This window comes from Etheostoma spectabile, unplaced genomic scaffold (genome assembly GCF_008692095.1).
Source record: "Etheostoma spectabile isolate EspeVRDwgs_2016 unplaced genomic scaffold, UIUC_Espe_1.0 scaffold273, whole genome shotgun sequence".
In the NCBI taxonomy this organism is placed as follows: Eukaryota; Metazoa; Chordata; class Actinopteri; order Perciformes; family Percidae; genus Etheostoma; species Etheostoma spectabile.
Window position 1 is genome coordinate 1,624,063 of NW_022605577.1, and position 24,301 is coordinate 1,648,363.

The 24,301-nt window shown below is 41.0% G+C and overlaps 1 protein-coding gene across 3 annotated transcripts in view; it reads right to left on the bottom strand.

The window, feature by feature from the left end:
* The window catches only part of si:zfos-2326c3.2 (misshapen-like kinase 1), an 80,156-nt gene extending 56,798 nt beyond the window's left edge, over window positions 1–23,358 (bottom strand). For all 3 annotated transcript variants that reach the window (XM_032510832.1, XM_032510833.1, XM_032510831.1), the window contains exons 1-3: window positions 23,173–23,358; window positions 22,004–22,069; window positions 6,244–6,300 (exon numbers count right to left, since the gene is read on the bottom strand). In XM_032510832.1, coding sequence (XP_032366723.1) covers window positions 6,244–6,300; window positions 22,004–22,069; window positions 23,173–23,229 — 180 coding nt within the window. In that variant the 5' untranslated portion in view covers window positions 23,230–23,358. The remainder of the gene's footprint in view (window positions 1–6,243; window positions 6,301–22,003; window positions 22,070–23,172) is intronic.
* Between the last annotated feature and the right edge of the window lie 943 nt (window positions 23,359–24,301).

The window sequence follows — 24,301 nt, forward strand, 5'->3', positions numbered from 1 at the left end:
AGAAGTTTTGTGTTTAATGTATTTGTGTTGAAATGGCTTTTAAAACATATGGTATTGAAAAAACTATAGTTAAGGAACCGGCATTCAAACGGAGGTATCAAAATTGGCCACGGATGGAAAGATTTTTAACGATGCCCAGCCCTAGTTTGATGGGCATTTAAAGAGCTTATTTGAAAGAAGACATGTTTCTCTGTTTCGATTAGGACTGGGTTCAAAACTTCAATTCAATACTTTTTAGGCACCGACCGAAATGCCTCATCATTCAATACCCAATTCAAAATCTCATCTGCGTCAGACAGCCAATCAGCATATAGCATGCTTCTACCAAGATCTAATAAAGCTGGTGATTGGCTGTCTAACATTACACGTCAAAGACAAGCAGGAAAAACTCTACATTAGACAGGCTCATGTACTATAGTAAGGAGTTGAATAATAAATAAATGATTTGTGCCAAATTGTGTAATGTTGTAATTTTTTTGTTTTATAAAATTGGTATAAAAAAAAATATATGGTTTAGGAACCGGTATTAAAGTCATGATATTTTTATCTGTAGCGATATCAAAAGATACACAGCCCTAGCTGGGATTACTCTCCAACTCTTTGCAAGTAATATCTTAAAAAGAACTCTCACAACTGAGTATGTTACACAGTACACCACATAGATGATTTTCTACATAGTGTGTCACACTTCTGCTGTGAGAGTTACTCCCGTAGAGCCCCAGCCTCACTTCCTGCTTTTTCTTCCTTTAAGAATTACATTAAAATATGACATATTTTATCATGTTTACACTGAGGTTCATCGACAGTGGCTGAAAGTTTGTAAACCTTTTTTGGTTTACAGCTCCACAGAGCCCAAACAACACAAACACGCACACGTCCAGACAGACAGCATCTCCAATAAGACTGTTGTGTAACCTCAAAATGGCCTTTCACAAAGCCGTTTGACCCTAATTCAACTACTGCTATTTCTCGACAGAACAACTCAGGTTGGTCAGTGTTAGGAGACGCAAGCACCCCAGAAGAGAACAGAGTGTGGCAGTTTTGGTTTTCTGGCTGTAAATCCCGGGACGTGACTTGTGACTCCTTCGATTCACTAGACCCCTAAATCTGCACTGGATTCGAGGAGAAGAGGAGAGGTGGAGGAGAAGTGCAGAGGTGGAGCTGGATGTGGCTGTTAATCAGTAAAGAGGAAACAAAAGAGAGCTTCTCCCAGTCACTGACCTCCTTTAAATCTCCACAGGACAGAAGTGGGGAATGACAAGGCAGAGTTGAACTTTCACCTCCATCTGAAAGCCTCCTGCCTGTGTCTGTACTGTGTGTGTGTGTGTGTGTGTGTGTGTGTGTGTGTGTGTGTGTGTGTGTGTGTGTGGAGAGATAATAGCCAAGCATTTCCTGCTAAAAAGTTTGTAAGACCGACAATCCCATCAACAGGAAAGAAACTAGTGTGTGCCCAGTTCTGCAGAAAGAAGATTTGTGGCGAAGTTTCTAATCTGAACAGTTTGCAATGCATTTTTTCTGACAATAGAAACTGCGCATGAACTACTTAAACCAGTGTTGCAAACATGTTTTTTTCAGTTTTCTACCAAATGGAAGAAATGGTGAAAAATGACCATCACAACCCCTTACAACCCAAGGTGACGTCTTCATATTGCTAGCTTTGTTTGACTACAGTCCAAAACGTATTTGGCTTCTTTTCACATTAAACAAATAAAAGCAGTCAATCCTACCAATGTCTGGCATTTTTTGCTGAAACAATAAGAGTCGACAGCCATGCTAGCAGCTCTGTGAGGTTTGAACTAAATGCTAGCACACACACAACCAAACCTCTTTACTGTAGAACTTTAAAGATATAGAAGATAAGATTTATAAAACTCATATTTGCTGAAACTGACCCTATGTTAGAACTACATGAAGCAGGTCATTTAAAACAAAACTGGCTCCTCTGGCACCCCTACAGCCGGTTGTGCGATTAGAAAAAATCCACCGCTCCCTGTTCAGATGCAACAATCATGGCCAGTGGGGGTGTCAATCAATGCTCATGCACACACATTCAATCTCCTCTGTGGGGGGCGGGGCTTAGTGGATTGTTTTGGGCTTTAGCAGAGAGGGAGGAGGGACTGAGAAGTCGTTGAAGTTCATTTTTTGGCTAAGTCCTGGATTTTTGCAATCCTACCTACGGCACCTTTAAGTCCCTGAGGTGCTGTTCCACAGGTAGAGTAATTGACGCACTTTTTTACCTTTTTGATCAATAAAATTCCAAGTCATATTTGCAGTTAAAACCATTATTTCCATTTATTTCCATTCATAGTTGGGTTTCCAGACAAATCACTGCTTGTATGTATGCCTGTGTAGTGTTGTGTTGTTGGTGTGTGCGTGTGGTCAAAAACAAGATGTGCACCCGAGGAACCAAAGATTGGTTCCCATTTATACCATGGGCACTAATTGGATCGTACACTTACAACAACAGTACTAGCATGTTCAGCAGGTATAATGTTTATCATGGTCACCATTTAAGTTGCCATGTTAGAATGCTAATGTAAGATAATTAGCACTTGTATTTGTTTGGCGGTTGAGTTTAAATCGCGTACTGCACCTTTGACTCCATTCTGCTGGCCCTGGTGTTCTACATCTGTAAACCAACAGCAATTTTCAATAAAACCTCCACACCTCTCCAGTGTTCCCTCATACAGCAGTAAGTCCACGAGGTAGAGCACACAGAGTCAAATCAACTCCCTGTTTAGACCCAAATTAGGAGTTAAAGGTGTAACCCGTAATCCATACATAACGGTCTGGCCAACCCACTGGATTTCAAAATACAGCATCAGAAAGAACTTTTTTCATCCTCAAATTGACTTGCAGTATGATGAGTTTTATTAATATTTTATATCACTAGATCTATCCAAGATTGTGGCTTTAAAAGTTAACTGAACTTTAATATCAAGGATATCCCTCCATAATCTAATAAAAAACTACTTCTGGGTCAAAACTGAAATATTGGTGGGACTCAGAGAACTGTAAGAAAGAAGAGAGACTATTTCATGTAATTGAATTTTGTCAGACTAGAGGTATATTAAAGTAGATCCCTGCTGTGTGTCTATGCTTTTTAGTGTGTGTGTGTGTGTGTGTGTGTGTGTGTGTGTGTGTGTGTGTGTGTGCGGGGGCGAGGGGGGGATGTTGGGAGAGGTTGTCAAATGCACTGTAATAGTTCCAACGCTTCATCTACCTGTGTGAGCAGAGAGAGAGAACTGAATTGGGGAAAAGCCAAAAGACGTTTTCACCAGACCTGCAAATGCTGTGATATGGTTTCATTTGTTTCTAAGGCAAATTGTTTAAAAGGAAATACCTCCATCAAATATATTTTCATTCTGTCGCCTTTTTTTTTTTAAGGGCTGTCACTTAAAAGAAAAAAGAAAAAAGCTGCAATACAACAGAAAGAGAACTAGAAAGGAAGATTTCAAACAACTCTGCTTGTGGTGCCTTAAAACAAACAGGCTAATGGCCTTTTTCCATTACATGGTTCCTGCTTGACTCGCCTTGGATCTACTCGCCTTTTTGGCGAGTAGATTCCATCATGAAAAAAGTCTTTCCATCATGAAAAAAGTCTTTTTCATCATGAAAATAGTTTTCCATCATGAAAAAAGTCCCTGGTACCTGCCAACACGTACTTTTTTTAATATCACCTCCGTCAAGGTTCCAAGCGAGCTGAGGTGATAACAAAAGGTGACGTGACAACCTGCAGACTACTGATTGGTCGGAGAGAATCGCCACTAATCACTGTGTCATCAATAGCCGAGTTCCGACCGGAGGGATTTTTGCAGTTCTTAGAACATAACATTCCCAGAACCCTTTTTTCCTTATGGACCGACTGGACCAATTTGGGAATTATTGAGTACTGTAACTCAGCTCCTGCTTCAGGGCAGGGTCTTTCCCTTTTCCCTTTTCTGAATAGTGACCTAGTCACACCCCCACGGCGCGCCATCTAAAAGCCATGCCGCCTGTGTTGGCAAAACAAGGATCCACAAGAACCGTTAAAATCTTTGGGAAAAGCTCCAGTAAGCTAATGCAAATGGGGGTTTGTAAATGTTGCTAAAGTCAAGTGACGCAGCTATAAAGACCATGCTTGCGTCGCTCCCTTACCCCCCCCCCATACCAGTTCCTACGGCCACTTGGCCAGAGCGAATGCAAATGACAAAACCGGTTTTGGGGGGGCGTAGTTAGTAGAACTGTTTAGATTTGGATAGTTCCTATAACTACCCGCCATTTTTAAATAGTTTAGCCAGCGGTGTTTTTTTGGTGCCTTCAGCTTCTTTTGAAACCAAATGTGTCTTCTGGCTGTGGCAACAGCAACATGCCGAGAATCAAAAACAACACACCTTCGACGTTCTATGTGGGTGACACTTTAGGTCACGGCAGTTTCCTGCGGCGGCGCTATGACGACCAGCCACGCTCGGCTCACGCATGAGGCAGTGCTGAATCTGCTACGGAAAAAGGAGGACGGGGCACTGTGGCCGAGCCGAGTAGAGCTGGTACTAGCAGTGGGTAAGCGCCAAAAGTCCACTCATTCACTCAACACTGCTTGTTTGGGGGGGAATCACCAGTCACCTCCCGATATCATCATGATCATCACGATACTTATGCCACGATACGATATTATTGCAATTTTAAACATACTGCAATATTCTAATTTCTTACCTTTTTTCCCAACTATATTTATTTCCCATCTATATTTTACCCAATTTAAAATGACATCCCCAAAAGGGAACTTTGTCAACATCTGTTTTATCTAAAATGATACATTTCTCTGTTTGTTCATCTCACTTCAATTGTATTGCTGCAGAATGGGATTGTCAAGCAGACAAACTGACCACCACATATATAATAAAAGATCCATACTTGGCGCCTGTGTATTGATACAGTATTGCCACTGAAAATATCACAATGCTATGCTGTATCGATTCCCCCCCCCCCCCCATACTGCTTGTCTCTCTTCACTCTTTTCCTTCCTCTCTTTTCATCTGATATTTTCTGGCTCTGTTGATCACCCGCCCTTTTTAATATGTGCTTTTTTTGATATAGGGGCTTTTGATATAGAGCCCCTATATACACAGTATATTGATACACAGTGTGTGAATGGTGAATGGTTCCTGTACCTTGAGTAGTTGTTAAGACTAGAAAATATAAAAACAGTACATTTATATTTGAACATACATTATATTGAGCCAGCAAATCCCATAAAAACATCATCCTTGTCTTGTGAAATGTATCGGAGGGTAATTTGTGTCCTGTCTATTATGTAATAATCTGTTCGGTGAAATCACTACTTTATTAAAACCAAATGATCTCAGCAAGTGCACTTGCATTGCCGGTCTTCTTCATCACAGATAGATAACGAACACGACATGCCGACAGGTAAATGCACCTGAGACCAAAAAAATATATATAAAATTCTATTTTTTTCCTTTTTTAGTGCTTATATCTTCCTGCACAGGGAAGATACAGGAAGATGGATTTAGACACAGGGCAGATCTATATCAGAAACAAAAATGCAATTGAAAGGACTACTCCAGCGATTTGGTGATGCATTTCCAGAAAGTTTGGGAACTCACAAGGGACATTTAAAAAGAGAATGGTCAAAAATCGATGCAGCAGAGGCAGAGATATACTGACTTTGAGTCCTTCCAATGGGCCCAAGTCCAAAAAACACTGGATCCTACAAGCGTCTTTCATTGGAAGCCCTGCCTCCCAAATGCCAGTCTCTTTCAAACCCCACAACAGTTCATGATGCAGGCCTTCTTTTATGCATTCTAAGCTTCAAGCCCAATCCTCTGGAACTTTTGGAACACTCCCCCCAGAGCCATAGACGATATATAACTGTTTTTGCAGGCTGAGTTGTACTCCCCGTGACGGATAAACCGCCCTTCATGTGTAAAATCAGTGGAATGCCCCCATATTTTTGGTCTTTTTTTTTTCCACAGACATTTTGAGGACCCATGAACATGGCAATGAACAATGAATGATGTATGAACAGTAAAGTACATGGGAAATGCAGATGGACAAGGATCTGTGTAAATGTCCTTCTAATGCACTAAAACCAGGTCAGGTTAGTACTCTCCCGTGTGGTTCATGTGTGTAAAACAAAAAAGAAGGCATGTCATGTACAATTTACAATGACAGCATGATTATCTGATTGCTCTGGGAAGGAGATTTCTCAAATAATGAGTGTGTAATGTGATGCACTCTTACCTCTGTGACTTCCATGACTTTGATAGCTGCCAGTTGGCCTGTCTTGACATGACGACCCTAGTGAATACAGGAAGAAAAAGTTAAGAGCGCAAAAGACTTTTCTTTAGATTTTTCTTACACCAGTATACATATTTTTTGAATCTCGACATAACATACAGTTTAATGAACACAGTTCAGTACTGTGTACTAAATCCTCTGATTAGAGGTGGGTCTGTAAGCAACATGCCCAAAACCCACAAGAATACAAAAGTATCTATCAAAACCATTATGTGTAAAGATCTTTTCAGACGTTAGGCAACACTTTGCCTGCGTAGTCGCCTGGATCCGCTGGTTCTCACTGCGCACTGTGAATAGACTGGCACACAAGCGCCAGGCGCTCAACACGTGGTAACCATGGGGATTCTGTGCACTACTGTATCCCTGCTGGTACAACTGATCGACATGAGTTGAGTGTGGTATTAAATATCCCTAATCAAAGGTGGATTTATAACAAATAGTGGCAAATCACTAACCACAGGCTGTTATTGTTGATAGCTAAAAGTTAGCTGGATTAGCATAGTCGGAACTTCACAGCCTAATTGAAGATCAAACTATAACGTTACCAGATACATCCAGACGTGTGCCGGAATTTCACATGCCACATTAACATTACACAAATAAAACAACACTGAACAAAGGATGGTGCAAAGAATCAAATGTCAAAACACAAGTACTAATATAACAGCACTACAGATTGGATGTGCACGGGGTGTGCAAAATAGAAGTTATTATAAGTTTATTAGGGTTGTCATTGTTCTCCAAATTGTGATTTGACTATTTTTTACAGGTGAAAATTAATGCACCATTAGATTAACGAGTTGTATCTAATGCTGCCATGAAGGCCCATCGCAGCCCACGTCGTTTATGCTGTTGCGCGCATGGCCGTGCTGGTCCTACAGGGAGGTGTGTTCAGGTGAATTCTTGGCATTTCGCTATCTTGAGGCAGTGGGAAGTTGACCAACAAAAACCTGGTCTTAAGTCAATAGCGCAGCATTTCATTGTTATTTTAACATTGCCTAGGCTTATGCACAGCGTGCACACACTATGCTCGTTACACACACAGGGAAGCGCAGTAGCACATACACATGCAAGATTACATATACTGAACAAAATCATAAATGCAACACTTTTGTTTTTGCTCTCATTTTTCATGAGCCAAACTCAAAGATCTAAGACTTTTTCAATGTACGCAAAAGGCTTATGTTTCTTAGATTTTGTTCACAGATCTAAATTTAGTGAGCACTTCTCCTTTGGAGATAATCCATCCACCTCACAGGTGTGGCACATCCAGATGCTGATTAGACAGCAGGATTATTGCACAGGTGTGCCTTAGGCTGGCCACAATAAAAAGGCATCATCTTTCTAGTGTTATGGTTAGGGGTCCTCTCTATCTACCTCAACCTCTCTACCTGAACCTCAACCTGACTGCAATTCATTGTCTTAAGCAACTCCACAAGAAAAGTGTTACAAATATACTTGTTTTCTAACTGAAAATCAACGTTTACCTTATTTTCTGTGATAAACATGTATTCCTGAATCAATTCAGAAAATTATTTTGGATATGACCACTTATGTTTTTTCCATAGTGGATTTTTAACATGAATTATAACCCCAAAAAATGACTCACACTTCCATTTTTAATTGTGTTCTAGTAGAGACTGATTGCATTCCCAAAAACGTTATCTCAGTTGTTTGAAATTGAGATGAAGACAATATTTGTTATATTATATAATAACTGTTTTTAAAACCCCAAATAAGTCACGAGCCAATTTGACCCGAGGGATTCGAGAGGGTCCCGGAAGTGAAGACAACACAAGGGTTAAATCATGTGTGTAATGTAACTAGTCCTTGAAAGTAATGTTGATGGGAACAATGTGCAGCTCAAAATGTAAAATATTATTATTCAGAAACACCAAACATTGGTGGCCCAGACTGATTAGTGATGATGTTAAAATCAAAACTATAACCACCCCCACAACTGTAACTGTATACGAACGCACATACTAATTTTCTCATGAGAGGCAGAACAGTGAGAGCAACAAGGCAGGAAGCTAGATGAGAGAGGGAGCACGCCAGCACAGAGAGCCAGAGCTGTAAAGTGCAGTCAGGTGAGAAGGGGAAAATTGAAAATCTTGTCATGAGTCAGAAAGCTGACAAGATACTAGAGTAGCTACTCTATAAGCCTTTAAGCTATGATGTATGACAGGGCTCGCAGTGTGTGTGTCTGTGTGTGTATGGAATAAATGGAGGGATTGAAAAATCTCACTCTACTCAATCAGTCAGCTAATATCCAGGTACAGACAGAGACGCAGAGCATTAGAGAAAAGCTGGGAGCCAAATACAGATGGAGAGCTTGAAAACAAACACCACCGTCTTAATATCTGTATATTTGTGTTTCATAAGCTTTGCAGATAAACCTCAGAAACACTCTCTACTCCCTTCCAAAGGAATATTACCCAGAGGACCAATTTCTGCATATTCTGGTCGGCCACGGGGGATAGCAGGGTGTTGAAACCTGTGTGTCTAGATCAAGTATGTCCACATCAGAGAAGTCCCTAGGAGTTTCCAAGAATTCAAGTCAGCAGTTTCAACACATCAGTCCTAACCCAGCTATGTGTGTTAATATTGTTTTCTTGATTATTATCGGCATTCACAGTAAGTCTGTTCCCCTCTTTGATTATAATGGGGTGACTGACAATTGGATGAGCTGAACTAGGTGGTATGGGCGTGGCCGTTTCATCCCTGTATCAGTAGCTGAAGCATTTTAGTTGGCAAGTAATGCAAAAAAAGATAACTAACTAAACAAATGCTCATTTCCTTCTGACATCAGGAGAGGCGTTTCATATTTTAAGAGAGGCTGGTCTAACCCTGACATGTATCTGAGAATATGAAGAATTACTAGGGGGTGTTGGTGGGCACAGAAGATGCAGTATCCTTGGGAACACCTTATGTGTAAATGGGTGTACATAGTGCATTTTGTGTAACAAAACAATTAAAATCTCTTTTTAATACCATGGTCTGGGTAAATATTGATTCTGATTAGATGCAGGGTGTCCATTAAAATGTGATAAAGTAATAGAAGTATTTAAAGAGTGCTTACTAGAGCTGGGCGATATGGGAAAAAACAAATATCACAATATTTTTTACCAAATACATCGATATCGCAGCTATATTGTAGGGTTGACTAATGGCGTTTTCACACAAAAATGTAAACGATAATTTGTGATAATCATCAGTAATGTGGATTTAAAGGCTAAGTGGGTAAAGGCAAATAATAGAACAGCCAGAACAGTCTGGTAAGTTCAGAAAAGCACATCACTTTACTGTAATGCATCCTTTCAAACCAGGAAAAGACAACACTTGTGTCATATTGTGATATTATGACATCCAAAATTTAAGGCAATATCTAGCCTCATATATTGATATAATATCAATATACTGCCCAGCCCTAGTGAGGACACCTACTAAGTAGTTCCGGTGAAACTGACTGTTTACCATTCTAAATGAATGTGCTACATTAAAAGAAAAATAGTAATATTGGGAATGAAATTTCCATTTATTAGTCAAACCCTCAGGTGTTATCAGGTAAATGGAGTCTGAAAAAAACCATTAATTGCTGATAATGCACATCTTGTCGGGCATTAGCCCTTACTTAAATGCAAAATGTGAAAGGGAAGAAACATTCATAAAACTAGTTGTCAAGTTGAAGGCTTGGACCCAAGTGCATGAAGGCGAGGAGTAAGCAACAGTTTGATTAAATAATAATGTAATAAACACAACAAGACTTACAAATGTGTAAGCAGAAAAAGTCATCCAAAAAAAAAAAAAAAACAAGGAACCAAAAAAAACACAAGGAAAAACAGGAACACAGAAGGAAGGGGGAAAAACTCCAGGAACACAAAATCAGCAAAACACTGGACGGAAGACGACAAACCCATAACAGACACAGAAAGCACACTGACTAAATACACATGTAAACGAGGGTGAAACAAGAGACAGGCGATACAAGGGCTGGGGAACAGGTGAAAGACATCAGGGCGGGGCAGACAATCACACAGGTGGGAAAAACACAAAACAGGAAGTAAGACAAAACACGGGAGAACAGAGAGACTACAAAATAAAACAAGAAACATACACTACAAGGTAAAACACAGAAGACAGAAACATGAAGCGTAAAACAACAAAGAAACAGAATAAATCAACACAATGAAACAGGAAAAAAAACTACAACAGAAACTCACAACCGTGACACTAGTGGAATGTTATGACGTGCCTAACAAAGTTTTATTGAAAATGTTGCTGAATCAGCAGTCGTGAAGCAGGCCTCATGACAGAGCATATATGTTCTTCTCATATTTATAACGCTTTTAAATTGGAAGCGAGATGTACTGTGTGAGGCTCACAGACCTCTATTCTTTCCGGCCTTGAGTCTCTCCCCAAGTAGTGGACATTGTCTCCATAATTGCAAAAAAAATGTGGCATGCAAGCAGCCACTGGCCTGACTGTGACAAATAAGGAAATGGCCTTCCTGTACCTTCCGAATCGATGCTGTCTGCGTTGCCACCGCTACCTACTCATGTGCACACCACACAACACACACACACACACACACACACACACACACACAACACACACACACACAACACCACACACACACCACACACCACACACACACCAACACACACACACCAAACCACACACACCACACACACACCACACACACACACACCAATAGGTGCGCCAGTGAAAAGGTTACTATATATATCCAGCTAGCCTAATAATGCAGTTGTTCAATGCTGCTTGTCTCCAACTTTCTGTTTCACCCCGCTCTGTGGCAACATAATCTGTCTGTCTCTCGCTCCCTCTCCTGCTTCTCTGTCTTTCTATCTGTCCCCTACAGAACAGTCTGTTACTGTATTAACAGTACATATGTGTACTTTGTGCTGGATGGACTGCATTACTGATCAGCACAACTTTCAAAGCTATTTAAAGGCTGCATATCTGTATCTGTGTGTGGTGTGGTGTGTGTGTGTTGTGTGTGTGTGTGTGTGTGTGTTGTGTGTGTGTGTGTGTGTGTGTGTGTGTGTGTGTGTGGTGGTGTGTGTGTGTGTGTGTGATTGTGTGTGTGTGTGTGGTTTCTGAGTGTGCACATTTAGCTGAAGAAACAACTCATTTTTCCCAGTCCATTCACATGGAACCTTCACTGGCTGGCACTACAGGGGTCAAAAGGGCTGGGATGATCTGACATTATATTGGGTATAATGCTGCTAAAAGCTCAATGATAACTCATTCTGTCCTACGGTCATATGAAAAGAGCTGAGAGAAAGAAGTGCCCCTCCTCTGTGTTTGTGTAACTGTCAGCCAAATACCAGTATGACTAGGGGAGGAACCCCGATCTTGTTTTTTTTTTTTATCATTAAGGCTGTATTACTGCTATACTAGCAGTACGTACTGATTTGGCCTAAATGTAGCATGTATTAGCAGTGTGTACACTAAATCCAAATCGACAGTATGCCATTAATACCCTGATGTCTGTATGCATCAGTTGTATACACAATAGTCTATATCTACAACATTCCACTTCCGGCATTGCTCCGGTGCCGCTTGGATATTCCGCCGGATGCATGTCTCTCTCCCGATGTCCGTTACCTTCCGCTTTCTTTGTGTTGGAATTTCAAAGTGCTCATATTATGTTTTTGGGCTTTTGCCCTTTCCTTTATTGTGTTATATATATATATATATATATATATATATCTTATATAAGCCCAAAGTCCCCCCCACCCCAAAGGACTTGTGTTGTGTTATTATGCTAACCTAGCTGCTAGCGTGGCACGCTCTCATACTCTGCAACTGACTGGCTAGTTGTGCTTACCTAGGTACTGTGCATGTGCGACTCCCAACAAAGATGGAACAGAAGTCTCACTCTGCCTCACTCTGTAGCTAAAACAGAGAGCTCAACACACAGGGTGAAAAGAGGATCTGCAGCACTGTGCAGTACAACAAAATGATGGTGTGTTTTTAAAATTAAAGCATGTAAACCTATTCTGGTACAACCTCTAAATACAATTATGAACCTGAAGATTAGCTAGATTATATGGGCGCTTTAAACTTTGGTTGATTCAAACTTTGGTTAACTGTTCCCCTTGGCAGTTGGTCAAGGCCACACCCCCACCCTCGACCTTGCCCCCTCTCCCCCTCAATAGCTACAGGCTCAGAAATGGCACATACTAAGAAAATCTCATTGTGGGACTGGCACTAGTGGCTGTAATTCTGCACCAAGGCTGAATTCTGGGAAAGAGACTTAGGAAAGAGACTTCAGATACAGTATCAGGGGACCACTAAGGTCTATAAAAAAGAGACTTCAGATACAGTATCAGGGGACCACTAAGGTCTATATAAAAGAGACTTCAGATACAGTATTAGGGGACCACTAAGGTCTATATAAAAGAGACTTCAGATACAGTATTAGGGGACCACTAAGGTCTATATAAAAGAGACTTCAGATACAGTATTAGGGGACCACTAAGGTCTATATAAAAGAGACTTCAGATACAGTATTAGGGGACCACTAAGGTCTATATAAAAGAGACTTCAGATACAGTATTAGGGGACCACTAAGGTCTATATAAAAGCATCCAAAAACCATAATGTTATTGGAACTTTAACAAAACAAATGTTTTTTTTATTTGATGATCTGATACGTGAAAATTAACTAAATGGGTTTTATTCATTTATATTTATGATAACAAAAGAACAGTGGGGACAGTGGTCAAGTAATGTAATCAGTGTGCGCTTGACCACCGCGGCAAGCCTAGCGTCGGTACCAGGCGCAGAGGGCCGTGACAAAGCGTTGGGATTTGACAAGGTGGCGAATGGTGTGTGAGAGAACAGTATCTTCTGAATATATGTGGGCGCGCTAACTACGGTGCCTGCACAATACCCCATGCGCAAGAAGTTCGCGCATGCGCAGATGATGATCCTGTTTTACGACGATTTACGCTGCACGATCTGTTCCACAGCCTAATACCATGTAGCAATGAAATGCAAAGGGGAGTGTGGAAGAAACTGAAGGTTTGCAGTGACAGAAAGACTCCGTAAACAAAACGGTTTATGTTCATGTAACATGTCACAAAAATAACAATGTTGCCGAGGCGTAGGACGCAGACGTCGATAAGCAGTTTGGGATCAGTGTCAATAAGTACGTACCAACAACATCGAGCACAGCCCCTTTAAAGTTTGATGCAACATCATTTCAAATTCAATCATGATTTAATCAGGTTCAAACATTAATCCTTGAACCAGTCTGGATATCTCAGCCTCTGCTGGATTGATTTTTGAGTTTTTTGTTTCCCTAACTTCATGCAAGTGCAATACTGAATGAATCCCTGGTGTACTTTTAATTATGGTTTTGGCATTTAGAAAAGTACAGCAAGAAAGCCAGTCACTTCTGAGAATATCCTAACTAGTAGACTCCCCCCGAGCCCCCCACCCTCATATTCTCACTGCTCTGGGTCACACAGAAACACACTCACGGGTAATCAGCACAAAGCATAGCTCCAAACCTCATGGGGGGCTTCTTTCCTCTTCTTTCTCTAACTTTCATCTGTCTCTCTCCTTCTCCCTTCCTCCACTCCTCTTGGTCTTTCTGCCTTTCACCTCTGCCTTCCTTCCTTTTGCCCTGTCTCGCTCTCTCACTTTCCTCTCTTTCCTTCCTCTCCCCGTCTCTCTCCCATTCCCTTTGCTTTTACATCTAACAAGCACAAACACAGCTCCGCAGCTCGACAGTGTTGGAGGATGTTTCCTCTCTTCTTTTTCCCCCTCAGCTCAAACCCCCACACAGCGTTGCTGAGCATTGGAACAAAGACGTTTATTTCAAAAAGAAGATGCAATTCACTTTAATGTTTCAACATTTAAATAACATGTAATACTATAATGCTTTGTGCAACTGTGCTCTTCATTTCTTCATATGAAGGAGAAACTGAATATTTTTTAACCATCTAGCTGAAAATAGGTGGTGCCGTAGTCACTCAAGGGAAGGAGTTGGTTTGGAGCTGTTCGGTCAGCAGATCAGTCAACATGAGTGAAATAACAATGATGATTTGTGGGTCACAGATAGGGAAGTGATGCTATTGAAACTAGAAAGATTTGAGGAAGTGCAAGTGATTCACTCTGGGAATTGAATTACAGACAATGTTACGGCTGTGTGCAGAGTCCCTGAACCAAGATTCTTACATTACATGTCATTTACCTGACGCTTTTATCCAAAGCGACTTACAGTTATTATATGGTATATCAGAGGTTGCACATCTCTGGAGCAAAGTGGGTTAAGTGTCTTGCAAAGGGACGCATCGCAGTGGGAATCAAACCCTGATCGCCCACACCAAAGGCATGTCTCATAACCACTGCGCCATCACCACCCCAAGATGCATCCAGTGTGGGAGTATTGCTCTAGAGCTAATTAGGGAGGCTTTGGAGTTTCACAAACTTGACTGACATACACACCGAAAGCAGTTCTTCAACTCCTTACAAATTTATTTTAAATAAATGTTTGATTTGAATTCTTCTACATGCTATAAACATGATTTAACCATGCAGGCTGGTTATGTTGAACGGCCTACGATCTGACTAAACAAAATAGGTCTGTAAGATTAAGTCCTGGAACTAGTCTCACACACACACACACACACACACACACACACACACACACACACACACACACACACACACACACACACACACACAGGGCGTTTCCCTGTTTGCAGAAGGAACTTCCCTTCCCTGTGTGTGTACGTACATACACACACACGGTATGCCTCATAATGATGAAATATATGCCTCATAATTATGCGGTACTAAGAAGCAAATTAATAATTTTATGTTTATTTGAAAAAATGTAATAGCTTAAATTATTATACTGTGTGTCTGCACTCTTATACTGTCAGGGGTTTCTTTGTCCCGGGCCGTAAAACTCCTGCAGAGATACCTTACTACTGCCATGTGACTATTACTGCACATAGTAAATCCTTCAAAACTAATCTGTTCCCGTGCATCTCCATTTTGAATATCTTTCATATCTAATTAGCATATGTATGAATATTATTATAGTAACCTTTTCACTGGCACACTACTGTAGTGCTGACGTATTCTGCCACTGTGTGCGTGTGTGTGGTTCGGTCCAAGAACAAGCGACAGACACAAATCAGAATGTATTTTTGTATTTGATTCCTGTGTGTGTCCTTCATTGGACCTCAGTGTACAAAAGTGAACAAGCTTTCACCAATTAACGCTGGTGGAGAGCAGAAAGCCATTTATGTGTGTGTGTGTGTGTGTGTGTGTGTGTGTGTGTGTGTGTGTGTGTGTGTTTGTTGTGTGTGTTGTTGGAAATGATTTTGTCTTTGGGTGCATGTGCTTTGACCCCAAAAGGGAGAAGTCAACGATAAAGTGATTGTCTTGGTGATTGTGATTGTCTTGTCGAGGCCAGACCACTTCCCTTTTTTAACCCAGGACTTTTTCAGATACCTTTTGGGGGACTAAGGCTTTCCTGTATATATACAGTGGTGTAAAAAAGTGTTTGCCCCCTTCCTCATTTCCTGTTCCTTTGCATGTTTGTCACCTTAAGTGTGTCGGAACATCAACCCATTTAAACATAGTCAGGACAACACATAAACACAAATGCAATTTGTAAATGAAGGTGTTTTATTAAAAGGTGGAAAAAATCCAAACCACCATGGCCCTGTTGAAAAAGTGATTGCCCCCTAACATATAACTGGTTGGGCCACCCTTAGCAGCAACAACTGCAACCAAGCGTTTGCGTAACGTGCAATGAGGCTTTATCAGCGTCCTGGAGGAATTTTGGCCCCCTCATCTTTGCAGAATTGTCCTAATTCAGTTACATGAGGGTTTTCGAGCATGAACGCCTTTTTAAGGTCATACCCAACATCTCAATAGGATTCCAGGTCGGACTTTGGCTAGGCCACTCCAAATCTTCATTTGTTTTTTCTTCACGCATTCGTGGTGGACTTGCTGGTTGTGTTTAGGATCATTGTCCTGCTGCAGAACCCAGTTCGTTTCAGCTTGAGTACACAACAGATGGTCGGACATTTCTCCTTCAGATCTCTTGGAAGACAGCAGAATTCATTTCCTTTTATCACGCAATCTTCCAGGTCCTGAAGCAGCAAACACAGCCCGACCATCACCACACCACCATATTTTACGTGTTGGTATAATTTCTTTTTATGAAATGCATTGTTCCTTCTACGCCAGATATACTTGGACACACACCCTTCCAAGAGTTCCACTTTGTCTCATCGGTCCACAGAAGTTGTCCCAAAAGTCTTGGGATCATCAAGATGTTTTGTGGAGAAATTCAGACGAGCTTTGTGTCTTTTTGCTCACAGTGGTTTTCTCCTTGGAACTCTGCCATGCAGGCCATTTTTGCCCAGTCTTTTCCTGATGGTGGAGGCAGAACGCTGACCTTAACTGAGGCAAGTGCCTGCAGTTCTTGGACGTTGTTTGTGGGTCTTTTGTGACCTCTTGGATGAGTCGTCGCTGCGCTCTTGGGGTAATTTTGGGCGGCCGCACTCCTGGGAAGGTTCACCACTGTTCCATGTCTTCTCCATTTGTGATATGGCTCTCACTGTGGTTCGCTGGATCCCCAAAGCTTGGAAAGGCTTTATAACCCTTTCCAGACTGATAGATCTCATACTTTCTTTCTCATTTTGTTCCTGAATTTCTTTGGGTCTCGCGCATGATGTGTAGCTTTTAAGGATCTTCTGGTGGACCTTACTGTGTCAAGCAGCTCCTATTTAAGTGATGCCTTGATTGTGAACAGGTGTGGCAATAATCGGCCTGGGTGTGGCTAGAGAAATTGAACTCAGGTGTGGACAACCACAGTTATGGTATGTTTTAACAAGGGGGGCAATCACTTTTTCACACAGGGCCATGATGTTTTGGATTTTTTTCACCTTTATAATAAACCCCTTCTTACAAATTGCATTTTGTGTTTACTTGTGTTGTCCTTGACTATTGTTTAATTGGTTGGATGTTCCGAAACACTATGTGCAAACATGCAAAGGAACAGGAAATGAGGAAGGGGGCAAACACTTTTTCACACCACTGTACACAGTATAAACCCTGCAGGAACCTGGGTCCAAGTTCTTGTCCTCTCCCGGGTAGGGATGTCATGAGAACCGATACTACCGGTACTAAAATGACAAAACACTGACGATGCCCATCTTTTGAAGCACTGTAGGCACCGTTAGTGATAGCATAGCAGTGTTAGCATTGGTGCTGCGCCTCTTCCGGAACTGATGGGGACAGTATACGCTTCAGAGTGTTCAGAAGTAGGAGGTCACGAACAAGTGGCCGAAGTCACGCCCCTCTACTTCCGGAGATCAGATTCTACCCATAGCCCATACTGTTACAGTCTACGATTCTACCCAATCTAAAAAACAGCATGTTCATTGCAAACCCACGGTTCTCTCTTTCCGATTTTGGCTTTAAATAACTCTGACTGCTCCTCCGGTAACGTTAGCAGTTAGCAGGGTTAGCATGGCGGCGTTAGCCAGGACCCGTCAGGATTACGTTACTGGCTGTGTCTCAATTGTTTGTGCGAGTAACCAAGTACCTCGAGTAACTAGCTATATAATTCAATGTGAGTACACAAATGTTGAAAAGGCATAAAATGGTGGTCCCTTGTAGCCTTGACAAATTAGCCTGAAGCTAATTCTTAATTCTTTTCAGGAGGAAATTAGCCAACTCAGCGTCCTTTTGGGCTCTAAGTTCTCTCCATCTTTTTCAAATAAATCTCCAATATTTACCTGCGTTTGTTACGTCTCTGGTCATGAAACCGTTGGAAACACTGTTGTTGTTTTTTCCCATTAGCTTTTGAAAAGATGGGTTAGGGGAGTTATTAGTTATTTAGAATTAGAGTTAGAGTTAGTTAGAAGTCTGGAATGTATCTGCGGATACAAGTTGTTGCACTATGACCATTAAATGCACTTTATTATGTTGTTCTATGCTCCATTGCACACGTTTTGTATGTCTTGTAATGACATTTTGATATTTCATCAAATATTTAAATGAAGAAGTTCATTTTTCAAGTTAAAGTACATGGAATCATCATTTTTTTACTGTGGTATTGAAATCTGCATCGAGAATCGTGTTATTTTACTGGTATTGGCACCAGCTACTGAAATGTTGGTATTGTGGCTCCCCTACTGCCGTAACATTATTTTTTTCTTTTCCTACAATGGCCTTAAAATGCTGTTGTAGCAGGAGCAACTTGCGCTTGCCAACATCAAGCTGACAAGAAACTCTGTGGCTGATAAAGTTTTGGATCTTTCTGGAATGGTTTACTGGTCTGGCCCACTTTAGATCACATTTGGGGGGTGTGGACACCCCTGATCTAGGCACAGATAAGGTCAATTTTATGTTGGCAGGATGCTCATGAGCCTAGCTCTTGTCTCACTTACCACTTGTATACTGCAGATTATAAATACACTTTATCATGTTTTTGATAGTGACACACCATCGGAATTGTAGCTTACTTTCCTCTGTTGTACTTTCTTGTTTTGTAACTTGCACACAATGCACAAATCAGCAATACACAGGGTTACGCTCTGTATTTGGATCAGGTTACATTGCTAAATGCTAAAAATGCAATGTACTTAAAATATAACAGATGTATAATAATAATAATACATTTTATTTAACAGCGCCTTTCTAACACTCAAGGACGCTTTACAGAGAATAAAAGACAGATACAGGGAACATAAAAGTGTAAGTAGTAATAACAAAACAAATAAAACAAAAAAACAAAACAAACAAAACAAACAAACAAAAACAAAACAAAACGGGAACAGTGTATTTACAGATAAGCGAGCTGGAACAGGTGGGTTTTTAGTCTAGTTTTGAACAGAGGGAGAGAGTTGATGTTGCGGAGGTCGGGTGGGAGTGAGTTCCAGAGCTGGGGAGCAGAGCGGCTGAAGGCTCTGGTCCCCACGGTGATGAGTCGAGCATAAACAGAGGAGTATCCCAGCTGCTTTGTCAGCATCTCCTGCACCCACATCAATCCACAACTAAGTGTTTTCTTAAGGGGCCGTGTGTTTGTTTGTGTGTGGCATAAGTCATTGTTCTACATTCAATTCCTGTCCTGGTTTCCCATAATGGGTCTCACTTTACGGCTAAAAACACTCACACAATTAGGAACATGCAGAAACAGATCCGCATAGTCCACATTAAGGTCCATTTGATTGCCTGTTTATGTGTGTTTTATGTAGCATTACACACTATCATTACAACTTTGCCTATACTGTAGCAATTCCCATTTACATGTTATTTAATTCCTTACTTTATGAAATGAAATTGCTCTCAGAAAAAAACATCTTTCAAATGGTCTGTCTGGGAAACATATGAATCACAATTTTTTTTTAAGCTTAGAATTGATTTCACGATTCTCTTGACCATAACAAAACAAACCAAATTGGCAGTACCAAACATAGATTTGTTTTTTTTGGCACCTATATCACATTGCGCGTCACCACAAGCCTGTAAACATAGAGGCTTCAATGAAGAGAAGGGAGAGCACTGCAGCACTTGGGAGTGCTTTAAAACTTATTTTATACAGTCTGTTCAAAACTCACAGATTGTGATACAGGAGAGTTTTCAAAAGTCACCCATTTTAGGTGGTTTCCCATGGTTAAAGCATCATTGAATGAAATTTGTGATTTTTTTACCCCCGTGTAAAAGCACCCTGTGTAAAGTCCAACACAGGCCTGACTGTCCTGTGCATCTCTTGCAACATTTCCTTTTTCAAGAAATTAAGTGGCAACAGAGGCACACGCCCACCGTCTGCCTCATTCACAGAGAACCATCCATGGACCTCATTCATTCATTCATCTTAATTCCTATATTCTTATAACACATTTTGGGTGACAACCAAAGTTACTTTTTCCAAAAATGTTCCAAATGTTTGCTTGTTGTACTAGTTATTTCTTGATATTGATATATATTTGTGCCACGCTGATTAACCACAAATCAATGCTGAACCCATAGAAGTAAAATGGACAGAAAGGCCCTTTCCATTCAAATCAACGTAGCAGAATGGTCAGAGCAGCAGCTACTTTTAGGTGTACCGTTGCCATGGTAACGTGTAAACTTCCGATAATAGGCCGACTTCCGGCAAGTCGCGGTGCTGAGGTATTGGAGTGCAGTAGTCACGTTACGAGGCAGAGAGACAGCCACTAAATTAATCAAATTAACTTCGTGCTTCATCCACACAAAACACACTGCTATCGCCAAGAGTGACAGCTTTATTCGGCTGGTTTTCGATGTGGCGAGGGGTGTAACGTTAAGGCGGAGTTAGCAAGCAAACGTTAGCTGGTTCCACCGTGCTTTTTTGCTGCATCAGTTACAGAGAATAAGCCTAACAGGGCTGAGTCTAACGTTAGCGGTCCACCAACCCACTGCCGCTGGGTCTAACTGTTCCTCCTCACTCCCTGCAGCTCCAAGAACATCTCACAAGCTATGTTGAGTTTGTTTTTTGTTTTTTTTTGCAGGATGGCAGGGGAAGACTTATCCCTGATTGGCTCGCCCTGACAGTCTTACCCAAGCCATAACCAATCCCACTCCTCTGGCCCAAACATAACCAACCCAACTAGAGCAGGCAACATGTAATAGCCATTCAGGGATGAATTCCCTAATGAATATGCATGAGTCTTCCCCTACCATCAAGCAAAAACAAAAAACTTGCAGGTGGGTCTCCTCGCAGCGAGCACAGTTTGCTGATGCGTATTGTCACTATGACCCCTGACAACAACCAGCCATTTTGTTGCGTACCAATCAAATGACCACGGGAAACAGCTAAATGGCCTTTCTATCCATTTTATTTCTATGCCTGAAATTGCTCCTCATGTCTTGTGCTGCAGGAAAAATAACAGTCCTCCTCATACAACGTTATTCTCCTTGCATAATTCATTTAGGATTAAAGCAATTTGACAAAATCTTCTATATAAACATTTATTTTTCTCTTTTCTTTTCCATCCGTATGGCAGGTAGGGGGGGTATATCTTACTAAGGAAGGCCAACACCAATGAGGTTTTACATCTCTGGTGAAAAAGTACAAGCAATTGTAGTCTTTTCACCGGATTCAAATTGTAACACACATCTCAAACTGACCACCCACAAAGAGTCTGAACCTCCGTCATTCGCCCAAGAGTATCTTTTTTTATGCTCAAAACTAAGGGCTCCACATATGTATAGAAACACACAGGTTGTGGTATTGCAAGTGCATACTCCCATGACTTGCACTGAGGGCACAACCATCTGCACAGCCCTAAATAAAACCGAACACCTCCTGTGACCACAAACCACTCATACACAAACAGATATTGCGATAAGGAAGTGAGCCCCACCCAGGGACTTTAAAAGATGCTGCAGATGCGCGTGTGTGTGTGTGTGTGTGTGTGTGTGTGTGTGTGTGTGTGTGTGTGTGTGTGTGTGTGTATGTGTGTGTGTGTGTGTGTGCGCGTTCTGTTTGTAAGAGCTGCAGGATATTTCAGTCCGCTGAAAATTTCTTCTTTTTCTCCTCACTAACTGGAAGTAGCTCTTGAAGGTTTTATCAGAAGTGACGTGTTAGATGCTGTACATCATCTTCCATGCGTGCAACAAACAACTATTCAAATATGAAAGATGGATAGAAATGCATCATGGGAGTACTCACCTTGTACACCTGACCATAGGTTCCATTGCCAACCACCTCCACCAACTCAAAGATACCTGCTGGATCCTAGAAGGAAAAAAAATAGGCATGGTCAAGAAAAAGAAAAAGAGGATGGTATAGGAGTGATGCTAAGTCAAAAAAAAGAGAACAAAGCTAAGAAGACAGCACTACAACTGAAGATGGAGAAGAATAATCCAGTGTGTGGGACTGCATAATTAATTGAATTTTAATCACGATCGATTTCGGCTTCCAACGATCAATTTACATTACATGACAATGCAGTAGCTCCGTCAGTAGGGAGTTGGGTTGGGAACCAGAGGGTTGCTAGTTCAAGTACGTGCTAGAGTATGGTGGTGGACTTGTAGCTGCACTGCCAAGGTGCTCCTGAGCAAGGCACTGAACCCCCAACTGCTCAGCAGAGCCACCACTCCGATATTTCTCCATTTAGTGCAAGTATAGGTGCCGAGCATGTGTGTGTATTACAGGCCTGTGTGTAATAAGTGTACATTTTAATTTCCCCTTGCGGGATTGATAAAGTATACATTATTATTGTTAAATACTATCACCTAGAAATGTATAAAATCACATTACATTACAATAAACTTACTTGAATCAGACAGAAACGCTGACATTTCCTATAAGGATACTAATATTATTACAAAAAACTCTGTCCAACCAAAGAAGACAAAGACAGTGGTATAAGAACACTAAACACTAGCTGTTAATTATAATTGGGTGAAAACAATGACGTGCCATGAACTTGAATGGATTTCTTTCTAGTTTTTTTTTTCTGTCAATAAATACACAACGTCTATCTTAGTGGGTTTTCACTTGTTGCATGCCAACTTTTCAAGGCAGCCAAAGAAAACAGCAACTTGTAAAGTTAGCTAGCTACACCAGACAGGACACAGTGCAGACAGAAAGCACACTGTTACATGGTAACGTTGTAAGACATTACCGTTACACACCGAGTTAGGACACGAGACGACTTTTGTCTTCTTTTTAAAAGTGCATAAAACAAGAGCCGACCGTTAGAAAAGGGGGAAAAAATGAAGTGGTGTTTTTGCTGGAAACTACCATGACCGTTAAGTTTCAAGCAACACCCACCGCATCCTCCAATGTTTACTCAAACATTTCATTAAAAAGCAAGGCAACGTTTGCAAACTTACTCTCAAAGCAGCGAGGTCTATGCTGTCCAAACTTCGCGTGGTGTTTTCTCTCGACATTGCTGTCAACAACTTTTTGTCAGCGTGTCGATATTTGTAGACAAGACATGGACGGTCACAGTTTCTCCTCTACAAACTAACGGGTTTTCCTCTTGTCGGGTTCATTCTGAAGTTTAGCTAGCAGTAGCGTCAAGCTAGTTAGCTTTAAACATAATGCTTCCGGACAGACCTTTCAAAATAATTGTTTTTACTGACGGACCTGCAAAGTCTTAGGTTTGCGTTTTAATTTCTACTTTAACGGTAAGGAACAGAAATTATCACGAAGATAATATAAAGTCATACATTATATTAGAATAGGATTACCTGTAATTAAAATAAATTTAAAGTAGGCCTTTCGTTAAATTCTAGAAAATTCGAAATACACTAGCCTATTTGCGTTTGGGAGTCGAGCTAGCCTTTCGCAAGTTTCCTACACGTTATACGCTATTTTATTCATTCGGTTTTTACACTGCCTCAGGCCCAAATCTTACACGACATAAAATGCCTAATTGTGAAAATAGCAACATCCTGTCTGTGGTTGTGTTAACGTTGTTTCACTTGACGCTACTTAGTTTTGCTCTTGGGAAGTGATTTTTTTTTCCGTTAGACGACACTTATATTTTGACACACACAACCCCAGAAAAACGACAAGAAAGAACTTTCGCTTCACTACAACCTGCTTATACAGTCCATATGAAGCGAACTTAAAATAATGAAACAAATGAAGTGACGTTACACAATCTCTCCATGTGTATCTTTGTGTGTTCGTGTGTGTGTGTGTGTGTGTTTGTGGGGAAAAGTTCACAGTCCAAATTCTCAGAGAGCCTTTCAGTAATCATCCACTTTGCAAATACCGTTTAAACATAAGTGACAAGTAAATTAACAACAAAGGTCAGTGATTATCCAATACTAAATTTTGGGAAAAAAAATAGCACACACACAAGTACAAGTACACACACACACACCCTCCTACAGAGCCTAAACACACTGACCTGACTTTCATTCTTACTTTACTTTCAACCCAGGGCCTTTCTGGGCGTTTTACACAGTCTCATTGCTGTTCCAGTATCCCCTTAATTATTGCTGTACATGA